This window comes from Scyliorhinus torazame, chromosome 12 (assembly GCF_047496885.1).
Source record: "Scyliorhinus torazame isolate Kashiwa2021f chromosome 12, sScyTor2.1, whole genome shotgun sequence".
Classification (NCBI taxonomy): Eukaryota; Metazoa; Chordata; class Chondrichthyes; order Carcharhiniformes; family Scyliorhinidae; genus Scyliorhinus; species Scyliorhinus torazame.
Window position 1 is genome coordinate 9,131,518 of NC_092718.1, and position 25,355 is coordinate 9,156,872.

Below are 25,355 nucleotides of genomic sequence, written 5' to 3' on the forward strand. Positions count from 1 at the left end.
CCCATATGTTCTGGGCATGCCCGGCACTTAAAGAATTCTGGCAGGGGTTTGCGAGGGTGATGTCTAGGATTTTGGACACTCGGGTGAAGGCGAGTCCAACAGTAGCGATATTTGGGGTGTCGGAGGATCCGGGAGTGCAGGAAGCGAAAGAGGCCGAGGTTCTGGCCTTTGCCTCCCTGGTAGCCCGGAGACGGATCTTGTTAATGTGGAGGAACTCGAATCCCCCGAGTGTGGAGACCTGGGTTAGCGACATGGCGGGGTTCCTCAGCCTGGAGCGAATAAAGTTCGCCTTGAGAGGGTCCTTGATGGGGTTCTCCTGGTGGTGGCAACCTTTCCTTGACTTTCTAGGGGAGCAGTAAGTGTCAGCAGCAGCATCCTGGGGGGAGGGGGGGGGGTTCAGGGGGGTTACTGTTGATACAATGTGAGTTGGGCATGGGGACAAAACCCACCTGGTTCTGTTTTTAAAAAAGGGAAAAACGTTTCTGTTGTGTAAGTAGTTTCACTGGAAGCTTTGGGATATGTTGATTGCTATTTTTTATTATCTGTATTTCTATTTTTGTTTTGTAAAAACGCTCTTTGGAAAAACTTTAATAAAACATTAATTAAAAAAAAGAATATATTCAAAGTTTTAGCATCAACTACTTCCTGTGGTAATGAATTCCACAGGCTCACCACTCTTTGGGTGAAGAAGTGTCTCCTTATCTCTGTCCGAAATGGTTTACCCTGAATCCTCAGACTGTGACCCCTGGGGCGTCATTCTCTGAACCCCCGCCGGGTTGGAGAATCGCCGGGGGCTGCCGTGAATCCCGCCCCCGCCGGTTGCCGAAGTCTCCGGCATCGGATGGGCCCCCCCGCTCGATTCTCCGGCCCGGATGGGCCGAAGTCCCGCCGATAAATTGCCTGTCCCGCCGGCGTGGATTAAAGCACATATTTACCGGCGGGACAAGGCGGCATGGGCGGGCTCCGGGGTCCTGGGGGGGGGCGCGGGGCGATCTGACCCCGGGGGGTGCCCCCACGGTGGCCTGGCCCGCAATCGGGGCCCACCGATCTGCGGGCGGGCCTGTGCCGTGGGGGCACTCTTTCCCTTCCGCCTCCGCCACGGTCTCCACCATGGCGGAGGTGGAAGAGACTCCCTCCACTGCGCATGCGCGGGAAACTGTCAGCGGCCGCTGACGCTCCCGCGCATGCGCCGCCCCGACATGTCATTTCCGCGCCAGCTGGCGGGGCAACAAAGGCCGTTTCCGCCAGCTGGCGGGGCGGAAATTCCTCCGCCGTCGGCCTAGCCCCTCAATGTTGGGGCTCGGCCCCCAAAGATGCGGAGTATTCCGCACCTTTGGGGCGATGCAATGCACGTCTGATTGGCGCCGTTTTGGGCGCCAGTCGGCGGACATCGCGCCGTTGCGGGAGAATTTCACCCCAGGTTCTGGACACACCCATCATCGGGAACATCTTCCCTGCATCTACCCTGTATAGTCCTGTTAGAATTTTATACGTCTCTATGAGACCCTCCTCGTTCTTCTGAACTCCAGCGAGAACAATCCCAACCTAGTCAATCTCTCCTCTTATGACAGTCCCGCCATCCCTGGAATCAGTCTGGTAAACCTTCGCTGCACTCCCTCGAGAGCAAGAACATCCTTCCTCAGAGAAGGAGACCAAAACTGCCCACAATACTCCAGGTGTGACCTCACCAAGGCCCTGTATAATTGCAGCAACACATCCCTGCTTCTATACTCGAAACCTCTCGCAATGAAGGCCAACATACCATTAGCCTTCTTTACCGCCTGCTGCACCTACATGCTTACCTTCAGTGACTGGTGCACAAGGACACCCAGGTCCCGCTGCACACTCCCCTCCCCCAATTTACAACCATTCAGGTAGTAATCTGCCTTCCTGTTTTTGCTTCCAAAGTGAATAACCTCACACTTATCCAAATTATACTGCATCTGCCATTGGTTTGCCCACTCGCCCAACCTGTCCAGATCTTGCTGTAGGACTTAGGGGGATTAAATTCCATTTGCCATCTCTCCGCCCAAGTCTCCAAACGATCTAAATCCTGCTGTATGCTCTGACAGTCCACATCGCTATCCGCAATTCCACCAACCTTTGTGTCGTCCACAAACTTACTAATCAGATCAGTTACATTTTCCTCCAAATCATTTATGTATAATACGAACAGCAAAGGTCCCAGCACTGATCGCTGCGGAACACCACTGGTCACAGCCCTCCAATTAGAAAAGCATCCTTCCATTGCTACTCTCTGCCTTCTATGACCTAACCAGTTCTGTATCCATCTTGCCAGCCCACCTCTGATCCCGTGTGACTTCACCTTTTGTACCAGTCTGCCATGAGGGACCTTGTCAAAGGCCTAACTGAAGTCCATATAGACAGCATCCACCTCCTCGAATAAATCCATCAAGTTAGTGAGACACGACCTCCCCTTCACAAAACCGTGCTGCCTCTCACTAATTCTTCGGGTCGGAGAATCGCCGGGGGGGGGGACACGAATCCCACAACGCCGGGCCGCCGATTCTCCGGCCCAATGGTCGCCGTGGTGCCGGTCGGGGCAGCTGAATGCGGCCCCCCGCGCCTGGCAATTCTCCGCACTCGACGGGCCGAGTGCACACCGACTTCGGCTGAGTCCCGCCGGCATCGTTCGCGTGTGGTTCTACCCGGCAGGACATCGGCGTTCTGGCTGCGGGGGCCATCCTGGTGGGGGTGGAGGGGGGATCCAACTCCGGGGGGGGGCCTCGACGGTGGCCAGACCCGCGATCAGGGGCTACCGATCGGCAGGCGGGCTAATTCTGGGGGGGTCCTATGTTCCTCCGTGCTGGGTCCCTGTAGGGCTCCGCCATGTTGCGTGGCGCGCATGCACGGACCCCCGGCGGCTGTGCTGGGGTCTGTATTGGCAGCTGGAGCTGCGTGAAACAGCCCCAGTGGAATGCTGGCCCCCTGTGGATTGGGGGATCGCTGCTCCTAGTGGCCAGATGACGCCGTCGTAAAACGCTGCGACGCTTACGATGGCGTCAACACTTCGCCCCATGATTGGAAAATCCCGCCTGTATTTTTAAACAGAGTGAGGGGGCGATTATCTGGCTGCATTGCACCCAACGCAAATCCCACTATGTTGGGAGAATAGTGGGAGAGCCCTGAAATGGGATTTGCGGCAGTCGTAAAACAGCCTCCTAGTCTCCTGGCCCATTCCAGCTGGTGTGTCAGGAGAAACTGACCACAGCTCATTTACATTTATTCCAATCTCATTAAATAGATTACAGTTGAATTCATTGGCCGCCTGGTTCTCTCACCACTGCCCCCCCCACCCCCTAAGCAGCAAGCAGGAAGCCACTTGGGAGCGAATCCTACCGGTCCTTAAAAGCAGCGAGCAGGTGCCATGGACTCCAAGGGGGGGTGAGTACCCTTTCTCCACCTACCTCCATGGAATACAAGGGCACAGCAACTGCTGGCCAGATGAAGTGGAGTGGGGGGGGGGGGGTCCTTCAAGGCTACTGGAGGCTGGGGGGGGGATCAGGCTGGGCTGGAGGTGGTGGGTCAGGGGTCTCCTCCAGGATGGGGATTGCCTTGGGTCTTTCAAGCCTGTTTCGTTCATGTTGAACACCCCATAACAAGGCAAAGCACAGCCTCAGCCTGTCTGAAAATCCTCTCACAGCTGCAGCTTGTTTCTTTGGGAAGCATTTCACTCTCCCTGATGTTTTATAGGCTCTGTGCTTTCAATGTTGCAGTATGCCTTCTGTAGTCCCTTTGTACTGCGTTGTCTACATTGAATTTCACACCCCATTGGAGTCCATGGCAATGCTTTTAAGGGCTGATGGTGACATTTTACAGACTCTTGACTGGCAGCTGAAAGCTATCTCAAAGGAGGGATTAGCTTTGTTTGTTTTCATAGCACTTCATGGTCCATTTACTCTGAAGTGCTTCCTCTTTTGAGCAGGTGTCCTATCTAACCACATTTTGCCTGTGATGGATTTTTTTCTACTCTGAAGTGCTTTCTAAAAAGAGTAGGTGCTCAGTCCGACAGCAATTTTTTTAGACTGGATCTTTTTCAGACTTTGCTGCCTGAACAGCCCTGGAATCGCTTTGCCACCACTCAGACATTACAGAGCAAGGGTTCCTCAACGAGGATCTTCTCGCAGCCACTGTTAAATTCTCTGGAAAGATGGGATAACCACACCCGGTGTGTGGGGGGGGGGGGGTTCAGAAGCCTTTGTAGCCACCGGGTGGTCAGGGACATGGCTGGACAGTGCCCTGGCACTGCTGCCTGGCATCCTGACATCCTGGCCGTGCCAACCTGGCAGTGTGGCACTGCCAAGTGGTAGGGTGACCTCATAGCAGTTGTCACTCATTTGGGGGGGAGGGGGCTGATGGCTGCGATGGGGGGGGGGGGTCTTTGCCGGGGAGAAGGGAGGGGTCTTTTCTGATGAGAAGTGGGGGGGTGGTCTTTGCCGGCAAGGAGGCTGTAGTGTTATTCTTTTTTAAAATAAATTTACAGTACCCAATTCAATCTTTCCAATTAAGGGGCAATTTAGCGTTCAATCCACCTACCCTGCTCATCTTTGGGTTGTGGGGGCGAAACCCACGCAAACACGGAGAGAATGTGCAAACTCCACATGGACAGTGACCCAGAGCCGGGATCGAACCTGGGACCTCGGCGCCATGAGACTGCGGTGCTAACCACTTCGCCATCGTGCTGCCTGCTATAGGGTTATTCTGAGATTAGGATGCCCTTTGGTTTCAGAGGACCCAGCCTTGCTGTCGCCTTCAGCACCCACAGATCACATTTTCGGCGCAAATCACCACTAGCGCCAAACAAATGACTAAGTGTGGGAGGATTACGATGGGAATTGTGCCGGAACAACTGCTGTGATTTGCACCAGTTCCCCCGCCCAGGATTCATAAGAACATAAGAACTAGGAGCAGGAGTAGGCCATCTGGCCCCTCGAGCCTGCTCCACCATTCAATGAGATCATGGCTGATCTTTTGTGGACTCAGCTCCACTTTCCGGCCCGAACACCATAACCCTTAATCCCTTTATTCTTCAAAAAACTATCTTTATCTTAAAAACATTTAATGAAGGAGCCTCTACTGCATCACTGGGCAAGGAATTCCATAGATTCACAACCCTTTGGGTGAAGAAGTTCCTCGTAAACTCAGTCCTAAATTTACTTCCCCTTATTTTGAGGCTATGCCCCCTAGTTCTGCTTTCACCCGCCAGTGGAAACAACCTGCCCGCATCTATCCTATCTATTCCCTTCATAATTTTATATGTTTCTATAAGATCCTCCCTCATCCTTCTAAATTCCAACGAGTACAGTCCCAGTCTACTCAACCTCTCCTCATTATCCAACCCCTTCAGCTCTGGGATTAACCTAGTGAATCTCCTCTGCACAACCTCCAGTGCCAGTACGTCCTTTCTCAAGTAAGGAGACCAAAACTGAACACAATACTCTAGGTGTGGCCTCACTAACACTTGCAGCATAACCTCCCTAGTCTTAAACTCCATCCCTCTAGCAATGAAGGACAAAATTCCATTTGCCTTCTTAATCACCTGTTGCACCTGTAAACCAACGTTTTGCGACTCATGCACTAGCACGCCCAGGTCTCTCTGCACAGCAGCATGTTTTAATATTTTATCATTTAAATAATAATCCCGTTTGCTGTTATTCCTACCAAAATGGATAACCTCACCTTTGTCAACATTGTATTCCATCTGCCAGACCCTAGCCCATTCACTTAGCCTATCCAAATCCCTCTGCAGACTTCCAGTATCCTCTGCACTTTTTGCTTTACCACTCATCTTAGTGTCGTCTGCAAACTTGGACACATTGCCCTTTGTCCCCAACTCCAAATCATCTATGTAAATTGTGAACAGTTGTGGGCCCAACACTGATCCCTGGGGGACACCACTAGCTACTGATTGCCAACCAGAGAAACACCCATTAATCCCCACTCTTTGCTTTCTATTAATTAACCAATCCTCTATCCATGCTACTACTTTCCCCTTAATGCCATGCATCTTTATCTTATGCAGCAACCTTTTGTGTGGCACCTTGTCAAAGGCTTTCTGGAAATCCAGATATACCACATCCATTGGCTCCCCGTTATCTACCGCACTGGTAATGTCCTCAAAAGATTCCACTAAATTAGTTAGGCACGACCTGCCCTTTATGAACCCATGCTGCGTCTGCCCAATGGGACAATTTCCATCCAGGTGCCTCGCTATTTCTTCCTTGATGATAGATTCCAGCATCTTCCCTACTACCAAAGTTAAGCTCACTGGCCTATAATTACCCGCTTTCTGCCTACCTCCTTTTTTAAACAGTGGTGTCATGTTTGCTAATTTCCAATCCGTCGGGACCACCTCAGAGTCTAGTGAATTTTGGTAAATTATCACTAGTGCATTTGCAATTTCCCTAGCCATCTCTTTTAGCATTCTGGGATGCATTCCATCAGGGCCAAGAGACTTGTCTACCTTTAACCCCGTTAGCTTGCCCATCACTACTTCCTTGGTGATAACAATCCTCTCAAGGTCCTCACCTGTCATAGTCTCATTTCCATCAGTCACTGGCATGTTATTTGTGTCTTCCACTGTGAAGACCGACCCAAAAAACCTGTTCAGTTCCCCAGCCACTTCCTCATCTCCCATTATTAAATCTCCCTTCTCATCCTCTAAAGGACCAATATTTACCTTAGCCATTCTTTTTTGTTTTATATATTTGTAGAAACTTTTACTATCTGTTTTTATATTCTGAGCAAGTTTACTCTCATAATCTATCTTACTCTTCTTTATAGCTTTTTTAGTAGCTTTCTGTTGCCCCATAAAGATTTCCCAGTCCTCTAGTCTCCCACTAATCTTTGCTACTTTGTATGCTTTTTCCTTCAATTTGATACTCTCCCTTATTTCCTTAGATATCCACGGTCGATTCTCCCTCTTTTTACCGTCCTTCCTTTTTGTTGGTATAAACCTTTGCTGAACACTGTGAAAAATCACTTGGAAGGTTCTCCACTGTTCCTCAACTGTTTCACCATAAAGTCTTTGCTCCTAGTGTACCTTAGCTAGTTCTTCTCTCATCCCATTATAATCTCCTTTGTTTAAGCACAAAACACTAGTGCTTGATTTTACCTTCTCACCCTCCATCTGTAATTTTAAATTCCACCATATTGTGATCGCTCCTTCCAGGAGGATCCCTAACTATGAGATCCTGAATCAATCCTGTCTCATTACACAGGACCAGATCTAGGACCGCTTGTTCCCTCGTAGGTTCCATTACATACTGTTCAAGGAAACTATCGCGGATACATTTTATAAACTCCTCCTCAAGGCTGCCTTGACCGACCTGGTTAAACCAATCGACATGTAGATTAAAATCCCCCATGATAACTGCTGTACCATTTCTACATGCATCTGTTATTTCTTTGTTTATTGCCTGCCCCATCATAATGTTACTATTTGGTGGCCTATAGACTACTCCTATCAGTGACTTTTTTGCCTTACTATTCCTGATTTCCACCCAAATGGATTCAACCTTATCCTCCATAGCACCGATGTCATCCCTTACTGTTGCCCGGATGTCATCCTTAAATAACAGAGCTACACCACCTCCCTTACCATCCACTCTGTCCTTCCGAATAGTTTGATACCCTCAGATATTTAACTCCCAGTCGTGACCATCCTTTAACCATGTTTCAGTAATGGCCACTAAATCATAGTCATTCACGATGATTTGCGCCATCAACTCATTTACCTTATTCCGAATACTATGAGCATTCAGGTAAAGTACACTTATGTTGGCTTTTTTACCTCTGTTCTGAATCTTAACACCTCGATCAGTAACCTCTCCTAAGTTATATTTCCTCTTAACCTTTCTCCTAATTTTCCTTATCGTTGAACCCATATCTTCATGTAACAACCTGCCGCGTCACTTACCATTAATGTTTTCACTTCCCGTTTTATTCCTTTTAGTATTACTGGGCCTATTCACTGAGCTCCCCTCAGTCACTGTACCTTGTACTGTCGCCCTTTTTGATTTCTGACTGTGGCTTCTCTGCCTTACACTTTCCCCCTTACTGCCTTTTGTTTCTGTCCCTGTTTTACTACCTTCCAACTTCCTGCATCGGTTCCCATCTCCCTGCCACATTAGTTTAAACTCTCCCCAACAGCTCTAGCAAAATTAGGGTTCGGGTTCTAGGACATCAGTTCCAGTCCTGCCCAAGTGCAGACCGTCCGGTTTGTACTGGTTCCACCTCCCCCAGAACCAGTTCCAATGCCTCAGGAATTTGAATTCCTCCCTCTTGCACCATCTCTCGAGCCATGCATTCATCCTATCTATCCTGACGTTCCTACTCTGACTAGCTTGTGGCACTGGTAGCAAACCTGAGATTACTACCTTTGAGGTCCTACTTTTTAATTTAACTCCTAACTCCCTGAATTCAGCTTGTAGGACCTTGTCCCGTTTTTTACCTATATCGTTGGTGCCTATGTGCACCACGACAGCTGGCTGTTCACCCCCCCCCCCCCACAGAATGTCCTGCAGCCGCTCCGAGACATCCTTGACCTTTGCACCAGGGAGGCAACATACCATCCAGGAGTCTCGATTGCGTCCGCAGAACTGCCTGTCTATTCCCCTTACAATTGAGTCCCCTATCACTATAGCCCTGCCATTCTTCTTCCTGCCCAGCTGTGCAGCAGAGCCAGCCACAGTTCCATGAACCTGGCTGCTGCTGCCTTCCCCTGGTGAGCCATCTCCCTCAACAGTATCCAAAGCGGTATATCTGTTTTGCAGAGGGATGACCGCAGAGGACACCTGCACTGCCTTCCTACTCTTGCTCTGTCTTTTGGTCACCCATTTTCTATCTCCCTCAGTACCTTTCACCTGCGGTGTGACCAACTCACTAAACGTTCTATCACGACGTCCTCAGCATCGCGGATGCTCCAAAGTGAGTCCATCTGCAGCTCCAGAGCCGTCAAGCGGTCTAACAGGAGCTGCAACTGGACACACTTCTTGCACGTGAAGGAGCCAGGGTCAGTGGACGTGTCCCTGAACTCCCACATCGCACATGAGGAGCATGACACGGGTCTGAGATCTCCTGCCATGTCTTAAACCTTTGGTTAACTTCAACAATGACAATTCCCCCCCCCCACCAAATAAATAAATAAATAAACAACGAAGCAAAAAATAAATAAATCTACCAAGAAAAAGAAAACAGAAACACTACTTACCAGTCACTTACCAGGGATAAAAAGCACTTCCTCCCCCCCCCCCAAGCTTCGAATTCCCACCGAGATTCAAATTCCCAAACTCACTCTTGGTTCTGTCTCACTCTGGCTGTGTCTTCTCTGGCTCACTGGGAGAACTCACTGGGAGTGAGTTTACAAGTTGCTCTTTTTAAATTGTCCTGAATTGACTCCCCTCCCCCACCTGCTTATAGATCAAGGTAGATTTAAGTGACTGACACTTAACTGCCAACCAAATTCCGTGCATAGTTTGTCACCCTTCAGTCATTTTTCTTCAAGAGGTAAGAGCTCCGATCTGTACTGTCTTTCCATGTCACAAGGGACGAGATGACACGGGTAAGCACTAACGGTTAAATGTTAACGGATCTGTTCTTCCCACAGGGAGTTTTTCGGTCAAGGTTGGATGAAACCTGAGAAGAACGAGAGAGCCCCGTACATTATGAAAACCACCAAGCACTTCAATGATGTGAGTACAAACCATTTGGGGCGTTAGGCAGATGGTGAGGGAGGAAACCAGATGCCAATCTTTTACCCACCCTTCAAAAGCGACCACCCGTTTCTGAATTTTGTTCAGGGGTTGGGGTGGCACTGGTTTCGAAGTCGGGGCTGCCACCCCCAGAATGCCTCTGTAATCCAGCATTTTGTTGAATTAAATTTTTAAAAGGTTAAATTAAAAAGGAGCCCTCCAGCCTTCACACCCCTACACATTCCTCATGCCCAATCCATTCCAAACTGTGCCACCTCATGCCCCTCCACTCACATCCCATGCCCCCCATGTCCTATGGCCCTTTATGGCTCCTAAGCCAACTTAGTGCCACTTCATGCCAGCCCATGTCCCCATCCACCAAACATCACCTTTACCACTTCCATGTCAACTCAATTAGTATCCTTTGGCAGTTTTTTAAGAGCTTTGACAGTTCCTTGACAGTTCCAATTGAGTTCATGCACTTTTTACACATAATCATGTTTACTTTCAACAATCTCAAAACGTACTTTACCAACCCAAAAGGCTGCCTTACCTCTCCCAAAAGTGTCCTGGGATCATATCCAATGGGTAACCTATCTGTCCTTTGCTATCTAAATGAATGCACCGAGTTCAGAGTGGTCTAATCTGCACACTCCGGGTTTCACACTCCTGGCCTATTGGCCCTCTTCAGGGGAAATGGATAGTCTGGTCAGCTGGTCAACTGCCTCCGTAACCTGCACATGCGTGAACCTTGGATCAACTCCATAGAAACATGGGTAGGTCATTCTGACTCTTGAACGTGCTCCACCATTTAACTAGACCCTGCCTGATCTTCTCCCATCTTCCCACATTATCCTGTATTCCTTGATGTCATTAGTATCTAGAAATCTATCGGTCCCTGCTTTGAATATACTCATGACTGATCCATCTGTGGTAGAGAATTCCAAAGATTCACCACCTTTTGACTTAAGAAATTCCTCCTTAGCTGAGGCCTCAAAAGCCTCCTTCTTATTCTGTGAAAATAGGAAATGCCATGCTCAGGGGCTGGTCTTAGGAGTTCTGGGCTCAGCCACCATTTGTTGCCACAACAGAGTGGCAGACATCTGCTCCCAAGTGTCCCAAAGAACAAAGAACTATACAGTACAGAAACAAGCCCTTCAGCCCTCCAAGCCTGTACCGGTCATGATATCACCCTTGGCCAAAACCCTCAGCACTTCCTTGTTCCGTATCGCTCTATACCCATCCTATCCATGTGTTTGTCAAGATGCCTTTTGAACGCCGTTAATGTATCTGCTTCCACAACCTCCCCTGGCAACGCGTTCCAGGCACTCACCACCCTCTGTGTAAAAAACCTGCCTCGCACATCTCCTCTAAACTTTGCCCCACGCACCTTAAACCTATGCCCCCTGGTGACTGACCCCTCCACCCTGGGAAATAGTGTCTGCCCATCACTCTATCCATGCGCCTCATAATCTTGTAGGCCTCTATCAGGTCACCCATCAACCTCTGACGTTCTAATGAAAACAGTCCGTATCTATTCAGCCTCTCCCCTTGGCTAACACCCTCCAGACCAGGCAACATCCTGGTAAAACTCCTCTATACCCTCTCCAAAGTCTCCACATCCTTCTGGTAGTGTGGCGGCCAGAATTGTGCGCAATAGTCCAAGTGCGGCCTTACCAAGGTTCTATATAACTGTAGCATGACTTGCCAGTTTTTATACTCGATGCCCCGTCCAATGAAGGCGAGCATTCCGTATCTGTGGACCTGCACGCCCAGATCTCTCTGACTTTCTATATTCCTAAGAGTTTTGCCATTTCAGGTATATTTCCCGTCTATGTTAGACTGACAGAAATGCATTACCTTAAGTCACAGAAGTCTCTTTTGAGTGGAAGGGCTCCAGTGTGCCAGTGAACATAATGTGCTCCCTTTCCAGGGAGCAGATATAGCCGAGAAAGAGGCATTGATAATGGGCCAAATTACCCCCTCTCCCACCAACTGCCTGGACTTGCTAAAAGTCTCTCTTTAATAGAATAAAATTGTCAATTAATTAAACATAAATGAGAGGGGTGACAGTTTATGTCATCGCCACCGGCCATACAACCCTGCAAGATGTCTGTGCTCCTCCTATTCCAGCCTCTTAATCATCCCCAATTTGAATTGCTCCAACCTTGGTGGCCTTGCGTTCAGCTGCAGAAGCTCTGGACTCTGGAATATCCTCCTCCCTAAGCCTCACTAATTCTCTACCTCACTTTCCTGTTTTAAGATGCTCCTTACTATCAACATCCTGGGGGTTACCATTGACCAGATACTGAACTGGATCAGCCATGAATACTGTGGCTGCAACAGCAGGTCCAAGACTAGGAATCCTGCAGTGAGTAACGCACCTCCTGACTCCCCAAAGCTCCACCATCTACAAGGCACAAGTCAGGAGTGTGATGGAATACTCTCCACTTGCCTGGATGAGCGCAGCTCCAACAACATTCAAGAAGCTCAACACCATCCAGGATAAAGCAGCCCACTTGATTGCTCCCCCCTTCCACAGGCAGTAAATCCCTCCACCATTGACCGTATGTACCATCTACACGATGCACCAAGGTTTCTTAGACTGAACCTTCCAAACCCACAACCCCATATAATAATAATATTATTGTCACAAATAGGCTTATATTAACACTGCAATGAAGTTACTGTGAGAATCCCCTCCTTGCCACACTGCGGCGTTTGTTCGGGTACACTGAGGGAGAATTCAGAATGTCTAATTCACCTACCATCTAGAAGGACAAAGGCAGCAGATGCCTGGCTACACCACTACCTGGAGCTTCCTCTCCAAGTCACTCACCATCCTTCACTGTCACTGGGTCAAAATCATGGAATTTCCTCCCTAACAGCACTGTGGGTGGACCTACACTTCAGCAGTTCAAGGAGGCAGTTCACCACCACCTTCTCAAAGGCAACTGGGATAGACAACAAATGCTGACCTAGCCAGCGACACCCACATCGTATAAATGAATTTTAGTAAAGCTACCTCTTTGACTAATTTTTGGTCACCTGTCTTAATATTTCCTATGTTGCTTGATATCAACATTGCAACTTTGAAGTACCGAGGGACACTTTATGATCTCAGAGGTACTGTATACAAGTTAAGTTGTGTTATTTCCTCAGCTAAAGTGTCCCATTCATAGAATCCCTGCAGTGCAGAAGGAGGCCATTCGGCCCATCAAGTCTGCATCCTTCAAAAGAACACCTTGCCAAGGCCCAATCCCCCCTCTAGTCCTGTATCCCCACTCAACCTTTGGTCACTAAGGGCAATTTATCATGGCCAATCCTGCACATCATTGGACTGTGGGAGGAAAGCTGAGCACACGGAGGAAACCCACGCAGACAAGGGGAGAATGTGCAAACTCTGCACGGACAGCCACCCAAGGCTGGAATCGAACCTGGGTCCCTGGCTCTATGAGGCAGCAGCGCTAACCACTGTGCTGCCCATTTTTGTCGTAATTCACAAGGCTGAGCTGGACAGAGTTTGGTTGGGTACGGTTTACGCACCAAAAGGTGGTAACTAGAATTGAGGTACCAAATGAGCCATGAACGACGAAGCTTGCTCGAGGGGGTAAATGGCCGACTCCTGTTTCTAGAGTAGTTGAGAAGTAAAGGTTTCTATAATGTGCTTTGCTTATTGTTCCCCGACTTATAAACAATAAGCGATTTTCATTTCATTTTCATGTCTTTGGGTATCAGCTTTGATCAGTCAGCATCATTTCTGCCTCTGTGACTGAACACCAAATCTGGCAGCTGCCTAATATACACCCCATGTGAAAATCAACCACTTCATCTGCTCTAGGTGCATAACATGTTTCTTTTTTGTTTTGTTGGCAGACATTAACCAACCAAAAGTAAAATGAAAGAAATAAGGCGGGATTCTCTGGCCTCCCAGCCGTGTGTTTCCCGGCAGTGCTCCGCTCTCTGGCAGCGGGATTCTCTATCCCTGCCACTATCAATGGGAATTCCCAGTGAAGCCACCTCACACTGCCAGGAAAACTGTGGGCGAGGGTGGGCGGGGGCGGGCGGGGGTGGGCGGGGGTGCACTACCTGTGGGACCAGAGCATCCCACCACTTGCCAATGGGCGGAGAGTTTGATTTGGGAGCAAGAAGAGAGTGCTGGAGACTCCTGAGCATAATCTTCCAGAAAAGGGTTGTCAGAAGTCGGTCCTTCAATTTATAATTTGAAGGGCACTTCACGCCTGATTTGGGCAACTACCAGAGTGAGATGGGCCTCAAGAGTTTAGCAATGGAAGCAGAGCCTGTAGAGATTGTGGGATAGATCATCCCACTGCTACATTTGTCGACCGAGCATCCATTTTACACCCTCTGACCTGTACCAGTTCCTGATCCCCGACATTGGATAGTTTCTTACCGTCAGTACCCCGTACTCAGCAATGGATTCTGCTCCTCAGCCTGCTCGCCCTCCTTGTTTTACAATCTTCCTCCTTCTGAGCAATCCGGAAGATCTTGGAGTTCCAGTTGCCTCTCATTGGAATGCTCAGCCACTTGAGATGGAAACAGGATAACATACTATTGCATGGGCAGCATGGTGGCGCAGTGGTTAGCACTGCTGCCTCAGGGCACCGAGGTCCCAGGTTCGATCCCGGCTCCGGGTCACTGTCCGTGTGGAGTTTGCACATTCTCCCCGCATTTGCGTGGGTTTCACCCCCACAACCCAAAGATGTGCAGGTAGATGGATTGGCCACGCTAAATTGCCCCTTAATTGGAAAAAATGAATTGGGCACTCTAAATTTATTTTTAAAAACACACTATTTCGTACTATTTCATTACCGCTTAGAAAGTGCTGTCCGGCCCAACCTGTCGGTGCTGCTCTTTGAAAATCATATCCAACTTGTCCATCCAAACTTTTCCACAGGCCTGAAAAGGTCTCCTTTTCAAATATTTATCCAATTCCTTTTTGAAACCAGCTTCCACTATCCTGTCAGTCAGTGCATTCCTGATCACCAGAATCTGGTGAATAAAACTAAACACTTTCCTCACCTTCACCATCCCTAATACCATTGAAAACCGTTTCTTTCTCTCATCTCAATCAAAAGCCCTCATCATTTTGAACATCTCTATTAAATCCCATCTGAGCCTCCTCTCCTCCAGGAAAAACAATTCCAGCTTCTCCAGTAGTCTCTCCGTGGAACTGAAGTCCCCCCAACCCCAGCCCCCCCCCCCCCCCCCCCCCCCCCACCAACTCCTGCCCCAGTAGACACCTAGTAAATCTCCTCTGCACTCTCCGCAAAACCTTGACTTCCTTTCTAAAGTGCGGCATTCGGAATTGGACACAAGACTTGGATGATGAAGTTACAATTTCTCTCTGTTCCTCTCAGATCAGCAACTTAATAGCCTCCGAGATTTTGAAGAGCGATGATGTTAACGTTAGAACTACAGCCATTGAAAAGTGGGTGGCAGTGGCCGACATCTGCAAGTGTCTACACAACTACAATGCCGTGCTGGTGATAACCTCAGCATTGAACCGAAGCGCCATCTTCCGGTTGAAGAAGACATGGCTGAAGGTATCGAAACAGGTGGGTGCAGCGGGCAGCCATTGCTGCATTATGTTTTTCAGCCTCCCTCAGGTCTGTGCTCTACTCATTTCCTCTCTCGCTCTGTTTCAGACTAAGGCATTAATCGACAAGTTGCAAAAACTGGTGTCTTCTGAAGGACGATTCAAAAACCTCCGAGAGGCTTTGAAAAAGTATGTTTCAATTTCCTCAAGCAGATGCTGCATAGACCCACAGGAAGAGAAATCAGTCTTGGGCAGTTGTGCTCAACGGACTCTTGGCTTTCTGTTACAACTCTCCCCCGATATTGCAGGCAATAGGATTGACCATCCGATTGGAAGGATGACAGGTGGCCACTTCTGCCAATTAGATACAACAGTCCAAAATCCACTTCTGTCCCATTGAATGTTGGGGAACAGGACTGAACAGTAACAGTGAGCAAAGCAATGATTGTGGCTTCCGCCATATTTTGTTTTGACATTGGCCTCTTTGAATCCTGTCAAAGTCATATATGCCCAGAGTCCTGTCCACCTTCACTAGCACAAATTTAACTGTACCGAGGCACACCTCCAGAATAGCTTGCCTAGCTGACCCTTTCACAAGGTTGGTTCAGATGAAGGAGAACACTTCATCCATGTAACTTTGTCCATAAAATCATAGCAAACAGCACAGAAGGAGGCCATTCAGCTCCATCATGCCTACGCTGGTCCTTTGGAAGAACTATCCAGTTATCCCCACTTCTCTAACACTCCCCCAAAGCCCCGCAATTCTTTTCCTTTTTAAGTATTTATCCAAATCCGTTTTGGAAGTCATTGGATCTGCATCTGCCACCCTTTTCAGGCAGTGCATTCCAGATCATGTTAATAATAATCATAATAATCTTTATTATTGTCACAAGTAGGCTTGCATCAACACTGCAATTACGTTACTGTGAAAAGCCCCTAGTCGCCACACTCCGGCGCCTGTTGGGGTACACAGAGGGAGAATTCAGAATGTCCAATTCACCTAACAAGCACGTCTTTCAGGACTTGTGGGAGGAAACCGGGGCGCCCGGAGGAAACCCACGCAGACACGGAGAGAACGCGCAGACTCCGCACAGACAGTGATCCAAGCCGGGAATCGAACCTGGGGCCCTGGAGCTGTGAAGCAACAGTGCTAACCACTGTGCTGCCGTGCTGCCTTAACAACTCAGTACATAAAATAATGTCCTAATTTCCTCCCTGATTCTCCCTAATCTCTGGTACCATTCTAATTAAACCTCCTAAGCATGCTCACCAAGATCTAGACATCCTTTCTAAGTGTGGTGACATATTTCCGTCATTTGAATATGAATCCAAGATGGCGTACAACCAAAGTGTTGTGCAGAGTGTAAGAGTTCTACAGACCACCAGCCCTGCTGAGGCAGCACCAGACACAGGATGCACACTCCCAATCCTGCTGCAGCTGTTATAAAGTTTCATCTTTAACAAATAATTTCTCTCTTTTTGTTGCCTGAAGTTGTGACCCTCCATGTGTTCCTTATTTGGGGATGTACCTAACAGACCTGGCATTTATTGAAGAGGGAACGCCAAATTATACTGAAGATGGTTTAGTCAACTTCTCCAAGATGAGAATGGTAGGTCCATGGAGATTGGATTTGTCCCTTTTGTCTTTGTTTAACCGCTTCCCCTCCTCTGCCACACACCAATCTCTGAGAAAGCGTTTGAGATGTCTCCTTTTTACGGAGGACCAATAGGATCCATCATGTAGATCCAGGACATGGCCACTTATCCAAGAACACAAAAAAAAACCTGTTCCCAGATATTTTGTGAAACTTTTATTTCCATGCCACAGAAAGAGAGAAATTTGACACAAAATGAGTGTATTGTATCTGCCACTAGTTATACTCCCCTCTCCTGAAGGCCGAGGTCCTGGTGGTCACTAACTATGTGCTGGTACCTCATCCCAAATGGACACTCTTCCTGTGTGATACAGGTCAGTGTGTGGTCGAGATTATTTGACAATCTAGGGCATCACAGTAAAGCCTGATCTTATGCTCACCAGATAATACATTCACTTCAAAATCATTTCAAAAAAAATATTTTTATTCTCCTCCTTTTTCACATTTTCTCCCAAATTTACACCCACCAACAATAAACAATAATCAGTAACGAATATGTCAATCCCCACATCAATAACAACGATCCTGTCCTCCCACCAAACCCCCAGACGTTAGCACGCATGTTAACATAAACAAATAACAATAAGGAATCAGGAATCACCCATAGTCACCATTAACACACACCGCCCCCCTCCCCACAACTCTCCCAACCCCCCCCCCCCCCCCCCCCCACTCCCACTAATGTTCGATGTTATCCAATTCTTGAAAGTGCATAATGATTAACGCCCATGAATTGGCGAACCCTTCCATCCTTTCCCTCGGTTCAAACTTAACCTTCTCAAGAGTCAAGAATTCCAACAGGTCCCCCCGCCACGCCAGGGCACAGGGTGGAGAGGCTGCTCTCCAACCCATCAGGATCTGCCTTCGGGCCATCAACGAGGCAAAGGCTACAACATCTGCCTCTGCACCCGTTTCCAACCACAGCTGGTCCGAGACCTGAATATGGTCTCCCGAGGGCCCGAGTCCAGTTTCACGTGCACCACTTTAGAGATTACCCTAAAAACCTCCTTCCAGTAATCCTCCAGCTTTGGACAGGACCAAAACATATGAATATTCACACATATCTTCTACCCCCTCAAAGAGCCGGCTCATCCTCGCCCTTGTAAAGTGCGCTCTATACACAACCTTCAGCTGTATTAGCCCCAACCTCGCGCACGAGTTGGAGGTGTTCACCCTCCGGAACACCTCACACCAGAACCCCTCCTCCATACCCTCTCCATACCCTCTAGCAACTCTTCCTCCCACTTTGCTTTGATCCCTCAATAGTGATGTTGATCAGGATATTGTAATTCCCTTCCCTTGCCAAGCTAATCCCTGATGTAACTCCATTGCTGTTGATACTGACTGGGTCTATCAAACTTTATATAAATGTTGATGGACTTCCATTCATTTTTTATGAGCTGTAGGTATATTTATGGAAAGCTTTTATTTAAACCAAGAAATTTTAACTTGTACATTGCCTGATTTTATCAGTCCAAGGAACCTTTGTACAAGACCAACTCCTAAACTCAGCATTAATTGTTGGATTGTGGGACAGTGTCAAGTATGGATCATAAATTTTATACAAAAGAACCACAGGACCATAGAATTCCACAGCAGAAGGAGGCCATTCGGCCCATCGAGTGTGCACCTAGGCCCGCTCATCTGCCCTATTCCCATACCAGTAAAGAACATGAAATATGGATTAGGTTCAGTTGAATTTTGCATAATTAAAGTGAAATTGGGAATCAGATGGGGGGGGTGCGGCATCATGATTGAAGGGGGTACAGGATGTGAGCTTTATAAGTTATGTAGGAGCAGGGAAAGTAGTTAGAATCTGAGAAACCTCCAAACTCAAAAGGAACTGAAGATGGAGAGAAGTTGAATCACAAATAGAATACCATCCAGATCCAGGAGCATGATCAAATTTTTAACTCGATTGGGCAGTAGATACTAGGCAAAAGACAATAAAGGCAATCAAATGGCCCTTTCTCGTGGGCTTGTGTTATTTTATACAAAGACGTTAAAATAGACTTTCACTGGTGTGTTTGTTCAGCTGAATCTGTGTTTGACTCATGGCTCCATCAATGTAATAGATTGCTGTGCCTGTTTTCATGCTGCATTTATATTAACAGATATCTCACATAATTCGAGAAATCAGACAATTCCAGCAGACTGCCTATAAGATAGAGCAACAAACCAAGGTTGGTTCATTTTAACTTCTGTGTAAATTGAAAGGTTTTGCAGTATCTATTCCTGAGTGGACAGTGTGGAAATAGTGTCTGATGGAGTTGTCAGAAGGAGGAGTGCAGGCCAGGGCAACACCCTGCTTTGGTCTTGAACAGCACCATGAAATCCTTAACATCAATTTGAGCAGCAGACATAACCTTGGTTTAACACTTTGTCCAAAGGATATAGCTCTGACACTGCAGCATTCTCTCAGTAGTGGAGGCTTTTAATGCACAATTTTGTTCCAACTTAATTTTATTTTAGAAAATATTTTATTGAAGCATTTGTAATTTTACAGTTTACAGTTTAACACTTGAACATCTCTTAAACAACCGCGCGGGCCAAAGCACGCAAAAATCCTAAAAACAACGTCCCCTACTACCCCAGCCCTATTTCCTAATTACCCGTGTACTAAGTTCCCTGTCCTTGTCTTACACTGCCATGCCTCCCCTTTTCCTCCACCCGCCTTTTCCCTTCCCCCCCCTTACTGCTGATGTTCAGTTTTCCTGGAAGAAGTCGATGAATGGCTGCCACCTCCGAGCAAGCCCCTGAATTGAACCTCTCAAGGCGAACTTAATCTTTTCCAGCCTGAGAAACCCCGCCATGTCGCTGACCCACACTCCTGACTTTGGAGGCTCCGAGTTCCCTCCTGTCATGATATTCAGGTAAACATCATGGTACAAACATACATACATACTGATGGACAGATCAACGGACCAATCAACACACACACAACACCACAGCCAATCACAGGCAAGAGCATACACACTACAAAACAGGGAACACGACACTTCCCGGGCATTCCAGCAGGAGACAGCTCAGGGCACAGAGCTCACAGCAAGCCACTCAGACACCCACCATGTGCTGAGTGCCACTCCAACATAGTATTAGGAATAGGTCCACAGATTCTAGGGTTATGATCGAACCTCAGTAACCAGTTTACCACTGTAAATAAATGTTAGTAATAAAACTGAGTTGTACCATTCGCAACCGTGTTGGTTCGTCTGTGTAGCATAGTACCCAACACATCACCTCCATCCCAGCAAAATCGCCTCCGGGCCACCAGGGAGGAGAAGGCCAGAACATTGGCCTTCCTCCCCCCCTTGGCCCCCAGATCCTCCGATACCCCAAATATTGCCAATTCTGGACTCGGAGTCACCCTCCCTTCCAGGACCTCTGACATAACGTCCGTAAATCCCTGCCAGAATCCCCTCAACTTCGGACACGCATGTTTTCAACTATAATCAAAGCTCAATTCTGAACTTTACTCTGGTCAGGTTGTAGACTATAGGCATTTGCACTCTTGTCAATCACTATGACCAACTACGCTCCATTTCAAAATCCCCAAGTCCTCATAAGAATCTTCTTGTTTTGCTTCAATCAGGTGGCACGATATTTGCTGGACCAGTTGAATGTCATGGATGAAGAAAGTCTTTATGAAGCATCTCTGAGGATAGAACCAAAGCTTCTGACCTGAATCCCAACCATCCCTTGCATCAGAAACCTTGCATAAATGGTGATATCACTGCTCTCCTCCAATGTGCTGTGCATGGGGCCATCGCTGAAAAGTAGACTCGAACAAGAGAAATACCTGAGGAGTGCACCAACCATCTGTCCGCTCGGCAGGGAAATTTGACATTAACCAGCTGCTGTACGGCAAATCTTTAACAAAACAAAACACTGCAGCAGTCGTAGGTTTTTGTGATACCAATTGAGTCATTTCAGAATCTTAGAAAACCTAAGAAAAAACTTCTTTAAAAATATCTAGGAATGGATGGCATAATGGGCCAGAACATTGTCCTTTCTGGTTTCCGGTCCAGCCTGGAATGCTGGGAACAAAAGCCTCTCCTCTCTTGCAAAGGGGTGTGTGATGTAGATGGTCAGCAAACTCTCTTCACCACTGGCACCTGAATTAATGCCTCAGAACGATGACGTCAATGACTCATCGCTCTGATGAAGGAGGTTATTGCACTCGCCTTTCATCTCTGGGACCTGCTCCCAATTCAGCTCAGCTTGGTGGGATGAAGACCCCTTCTTGCTGATGAAGGATCGTGTCATCCACACACTTGCCTATTATCATTGGGTAAAAGGGTTGCAAACCGGATTTTATTTCCCCCTGATTGGTGATGTGCAAGTTCCCTCACACTGATGAAGGGCAATCTGACGGCATTGATCAATGCACCATCCTTTCTTTGAGAGGATCAGGGTTTATCCCAGAATGTTCAGGTGACGGTTTTCTCCCTCGCTGGCCACTGAGTGTTCAGCCCACTCAACCTCCATCTCTGGGTTCAAATTAAGTTCACACTGGTTGGTCAAACGTCTCCTTTCTTTGGTAAGGGCTGGGTTAGCACCTTTAGGGCCTGGGTTTGGATCCTGCTCATGCTTACACTTTTACTGGATGTCAGGGTCTTAAGTGAAATGAGTCGGGGTAGTCTCAACCTAATTTTGGCAGACATAGGTCTACACAATAAAAAGTCCTCTAGATACGGCATCTATGATCAGTGAGCATGAATGATTAGTGTGAGAGCTGGAGATGTCACGCTGATGCAATAGGGATCCCTCCTGAGGTTAAATTACATCATCACGGTGGGGTAGAGTTTCCATTTCCCTGCACCCACCTCCCTGCTGTACCTAATTGCAGAACACTGGACATTAACGATTCCTCAGCTTTGTTCACCTTCATTTTTATGAACACAAATAAAATTTGCTACCCTGTTCCCAGACCTAACTTCTTAAGAAACAATCTGGAATCAAAATCTTGCTGAAGCTCATCTCCAGGCCAGAGCCTCTCTGTAGATCTCAAAGCTGCTTTAGGTTTTGCTGGAGTTATTTTGACTGGTACAAGATGCCCTGTGTGTAGGATGAGATTTGTTGTGTTAACTCCGCGGAGACTTTGGTCGACCTGTTAGAGACCCCTCAGCAGAGATGAGAATCATGAAGCTTAGGCCAGAGCGTTTGCTCTACGTGTATTTTCACATTATTTTATGAGTAAAGACATTTTTCACAAATCTGTTAACACTTACTTGGGAATTGTTTTATTTTAACCGTTCACACATTGACCGGCTAGTAAAGTGTACAAACAGGATTGAGCTAGCGGCCCGCTCTACCGGCAATCGACAGAAGGTTTTGAGCATGATTACCTGCTATAATTATCCAGAGCTCCCACAAAGCTCCAAAAAGGCCCAAGCATCGATTTGTCCTGGTGCAACATGCTGCAGCCACAGCTGTCCAATGCAAGGTAACACCAGGGCCGGCCTCCAACTTGCCATTTCGGATAGACGCTTTCATCTTGCACGGGATGAATCGAGAAGTTGGGGCATAACCTTAAACTTCGAGTTAGGCTGGTCAGGGATGATGTCAAAAAGCACGTCTTCATCTAATCTGGAATGTTCTCAATCGAAAAGCTATTGAGGCTGGTTAGGGGAATGAGGAATGAGGGGGGTGGGCGGTGTAAGGTGCCAACTGAACATTTCAAAGCCCAGATTGATAGATTTCTGTTCGGCAAGGTAATTCAGATTATACACTGAGTTACAGCCATTCAGTTTATGCCACTGGTTCCGTGCCTTGGGATGTTTTATCACTTTAAAGGCACTGTATAAATTCAAGTTGTTGTTGGTATGTTGCACATAAGCCTCTTCCAATCCCTCTTCATCTGACCCGACCAACATGTCCTTACGTTCCTTTCTCCCTCATGTTCTTATCTAATTTATACTACTCACCTCAACCAGCCCAGTGTGGTCTCGCCTCTCTGGGTAAAGTGGTTTCTCCTGAATTCCCTATTCGAATTACTTGTGACTGTGATAAATTTATGGCCCTTTGTTTTTTGAATCTCCTAGGAGTGGAAACGTCTTCTCTTACATCTACCCCGTCAGATCCCACCTTCATTTTGAAGATGACCAGCGGGTCACCCCTCCACTTTCTCTTTTCCAGTGTTACGAAAAAAAAGGCAAATAAATGGAGTTAAGATACAGTTCAGCCAGGATCGAAATGAATGGCGGAACAGACTCAAAGGCGTCAGTGGCTTCGCCCACTTCCTGTATTCCCATGTTCCTAATAGAACCATAGAAAGAAATAGGAGCAGGAGGAGGCCATTCGGCCCTTCAAGCCTGCTCCGCCATTCATTCTGATCATGGCTGATCATCCAACTCAATAGCCTAATTGTTTCCCCCAATATCCTTCGATCCCCTTCGCCCCAAGTGCTATATCTAACTCTTTCTTGAAAAATATAATGTTTTGGACTCAACTACTTCCTGTGGTAATGAATTCCACAGGCTCACCACACTCTGGGTGAAGAAATGTCTCCCCATCTCGGTCCTAAATGGTTTACCCCAAAACCTCAGACTGTGACCCCGATTCTGCACCCCCCCCCACCATCGGGAACATCCTTCTTGCATCTACCCTGTCCAGTCCTGTTAGAATTTTATAGGTTATGAGATCCCCCCTCATTCATCTGAACTCCAGCGAATACAATCCTAACCGATTCAATGTTGTTTAACTTAAAACGTGATAAATATTGTCAATTCCGCCATCTTAAAATATAATCACAGCGATAACAGGAAGCTACAATCTAAAAAGAAAGTTGCATTTGGTGCCTGTGTTTTTTTCACAGTGCTGCTGGAAGTAGCCAGTTGATGTAACTTATTCCCCTCGTGTTATCATTCTTGCTATTTTCCACCAAATTCACCTACTCCATTGTTAAAAGCTTCCAGGAAATTCAATGAGCAAGTGCCAGCAGAATCACAAAAGAAACTGACAACTTTCTTTCAATTAATCTTTTTCCAGGATGGGGGTGTCGCTGGCCTAAGCTGCCATTTACCCAAGTCAGTCACATATCTGCGGGTCTGAAGTCCCGTGTCGGCCAGATAGCAGATTTCCTTCCTTAAAGGGCATTAGTGAACCTGATGGTTTTTATGGCAATCATTTCACGGTCATCATTAGACCCTTAATGCCAGATTTTTTTGGGCTACATTTCCAATTCCACCATCTCCCACCATTTGAGGGTTTGAACCCGGGTTCCCAGAGCATTACTCTGGGTATCTGGATGACCAGTCCAGTGACAATACCACTAATCCACCCCTCCCCCCTAGACACAGGGATCAGTCTTTCTAGTCTGCTATTGGATATCTTACAGCACCAAAATCCACTTTCTAAAACACAGCCACGGCTAGAGGGATTGAATCTCACCACCCTATTTCTATGTTTCGTTTGGCGTTTATTCGATAATGCTCCTGTGAAGCATCTTGGACATTAAAGATGCTAAATAAATACAAGTTGTTAATATATGAGGACAACAGGTTATGTTGGATAGGATAGACTAGTTCACTTGTTCTCAAACTTCTATGGTTAGAAGTAGCACTTTTTAACTTAATCAATAACCACAGAAACTCTATCCAAACTATAATACTATCGAATAATCATAATATGAAAGTTTTATAACAGGGCTTCCCAAACTGTGAGTCGTGGACCCCCCCCCCCCCCAAAATCGGGGCTATTTGCTGATTATTTGGGGTCACCTGCTGCCAAGGCAGCCATGGTAACTGCTGAGCAGGCACTATGCTGAGGACAGGAATTTGTTTTTCCCAAACGGTTTGTCAATGGGGCGGCTTTGCGCTGCCCTGATTGGTTGTTCTTTCAGACCCCTGATTAATCAGACAGTTCAGTGCTCTGATTGGCTAATTGGAGACGTGCTCATAATGGGAGGAGGTACTTCAAACACACACGGTGGCAAATGGTGGGACAGTGCTCGGATCAGAGGAGGGGCTCTGTTCCATTTGTGCGCCTGATCCTTAACTCCAAGGCCCCATCAGAGTCTCAGAACCGTTGTGGACAAAACCATTTGCCTCTGCTCAACAACCCAGTTTGGCTTTTTTGAAAACATATTTATTCACAGCAATCTTCGTGCTCCTGTCAACGATCCTTCATCCTTCTTGGTGGGACGGGTCAGCGCATTCTGCACTCGGCTCGCACCGTGTCTGCCTCCGGCCATCCATTTCACCCACCCGTAATGCCAGCCTTTTTTACTAATGTACTTCTGAGTTATTTTGTGGACCCCCTGCAAAGTCTGTATGGACCCCAGGATGTCCATGGACCCCAGTTTGAGATCCAGTGGACTGGTTGACACAACATCAGAGATGGGACATTTATTTGGAACATGTCTACCATATATAGTGAGACAGGGTAACATTTCCATCAATGGCCCCCCCCTGATTATTATCTTGC

The 25,355-nt window shown here is 47.4% G+C and overlaps 1 protein-coding gene across 1 annotated transcript in view; it reads left to right on the forward strand.

Moving 5' to 3' along the window:
- Window positions 1–22,158, forward strand: part of LOC140387379 (ras-specific guanine nucleotide-releasing factor 1-like) — a 220,314-nt gene extending 198,156 nt beyond the window's left edge. The window contains exons 23-28 of the mRNA XM_072470386.1: window positions 9,629–9,713; window positions 15,095–15,292; window positions 15,383–15,462; window positions 16,766–16,883; window positions 19,043–19,111; window positions 20,521–22,158. Coding sequence (XP_072326487.1) covers window positions 9,629–9,713; window positions 15,095–15,292; window positions 15,383–15,462; window positions 16,766–16,883; window positions 19,043–19,111; window positions 20,521–20,613 — 643 coding nt within the window. The 3' untranslated portion in view covers window positions 20,614–22,158. The remainder of the gene's footprint in view (window positions 1–9,628; window positions 9,714–15,094; window positions 15,293–15,382; window positions 15,463–16,765; window positions 16,884–19,042; window positions 19,112–20,520) is intronic.
- The last annotated feature ends 3,197 nt before the right edge of the window (window positions 22,159–25,355 follow it).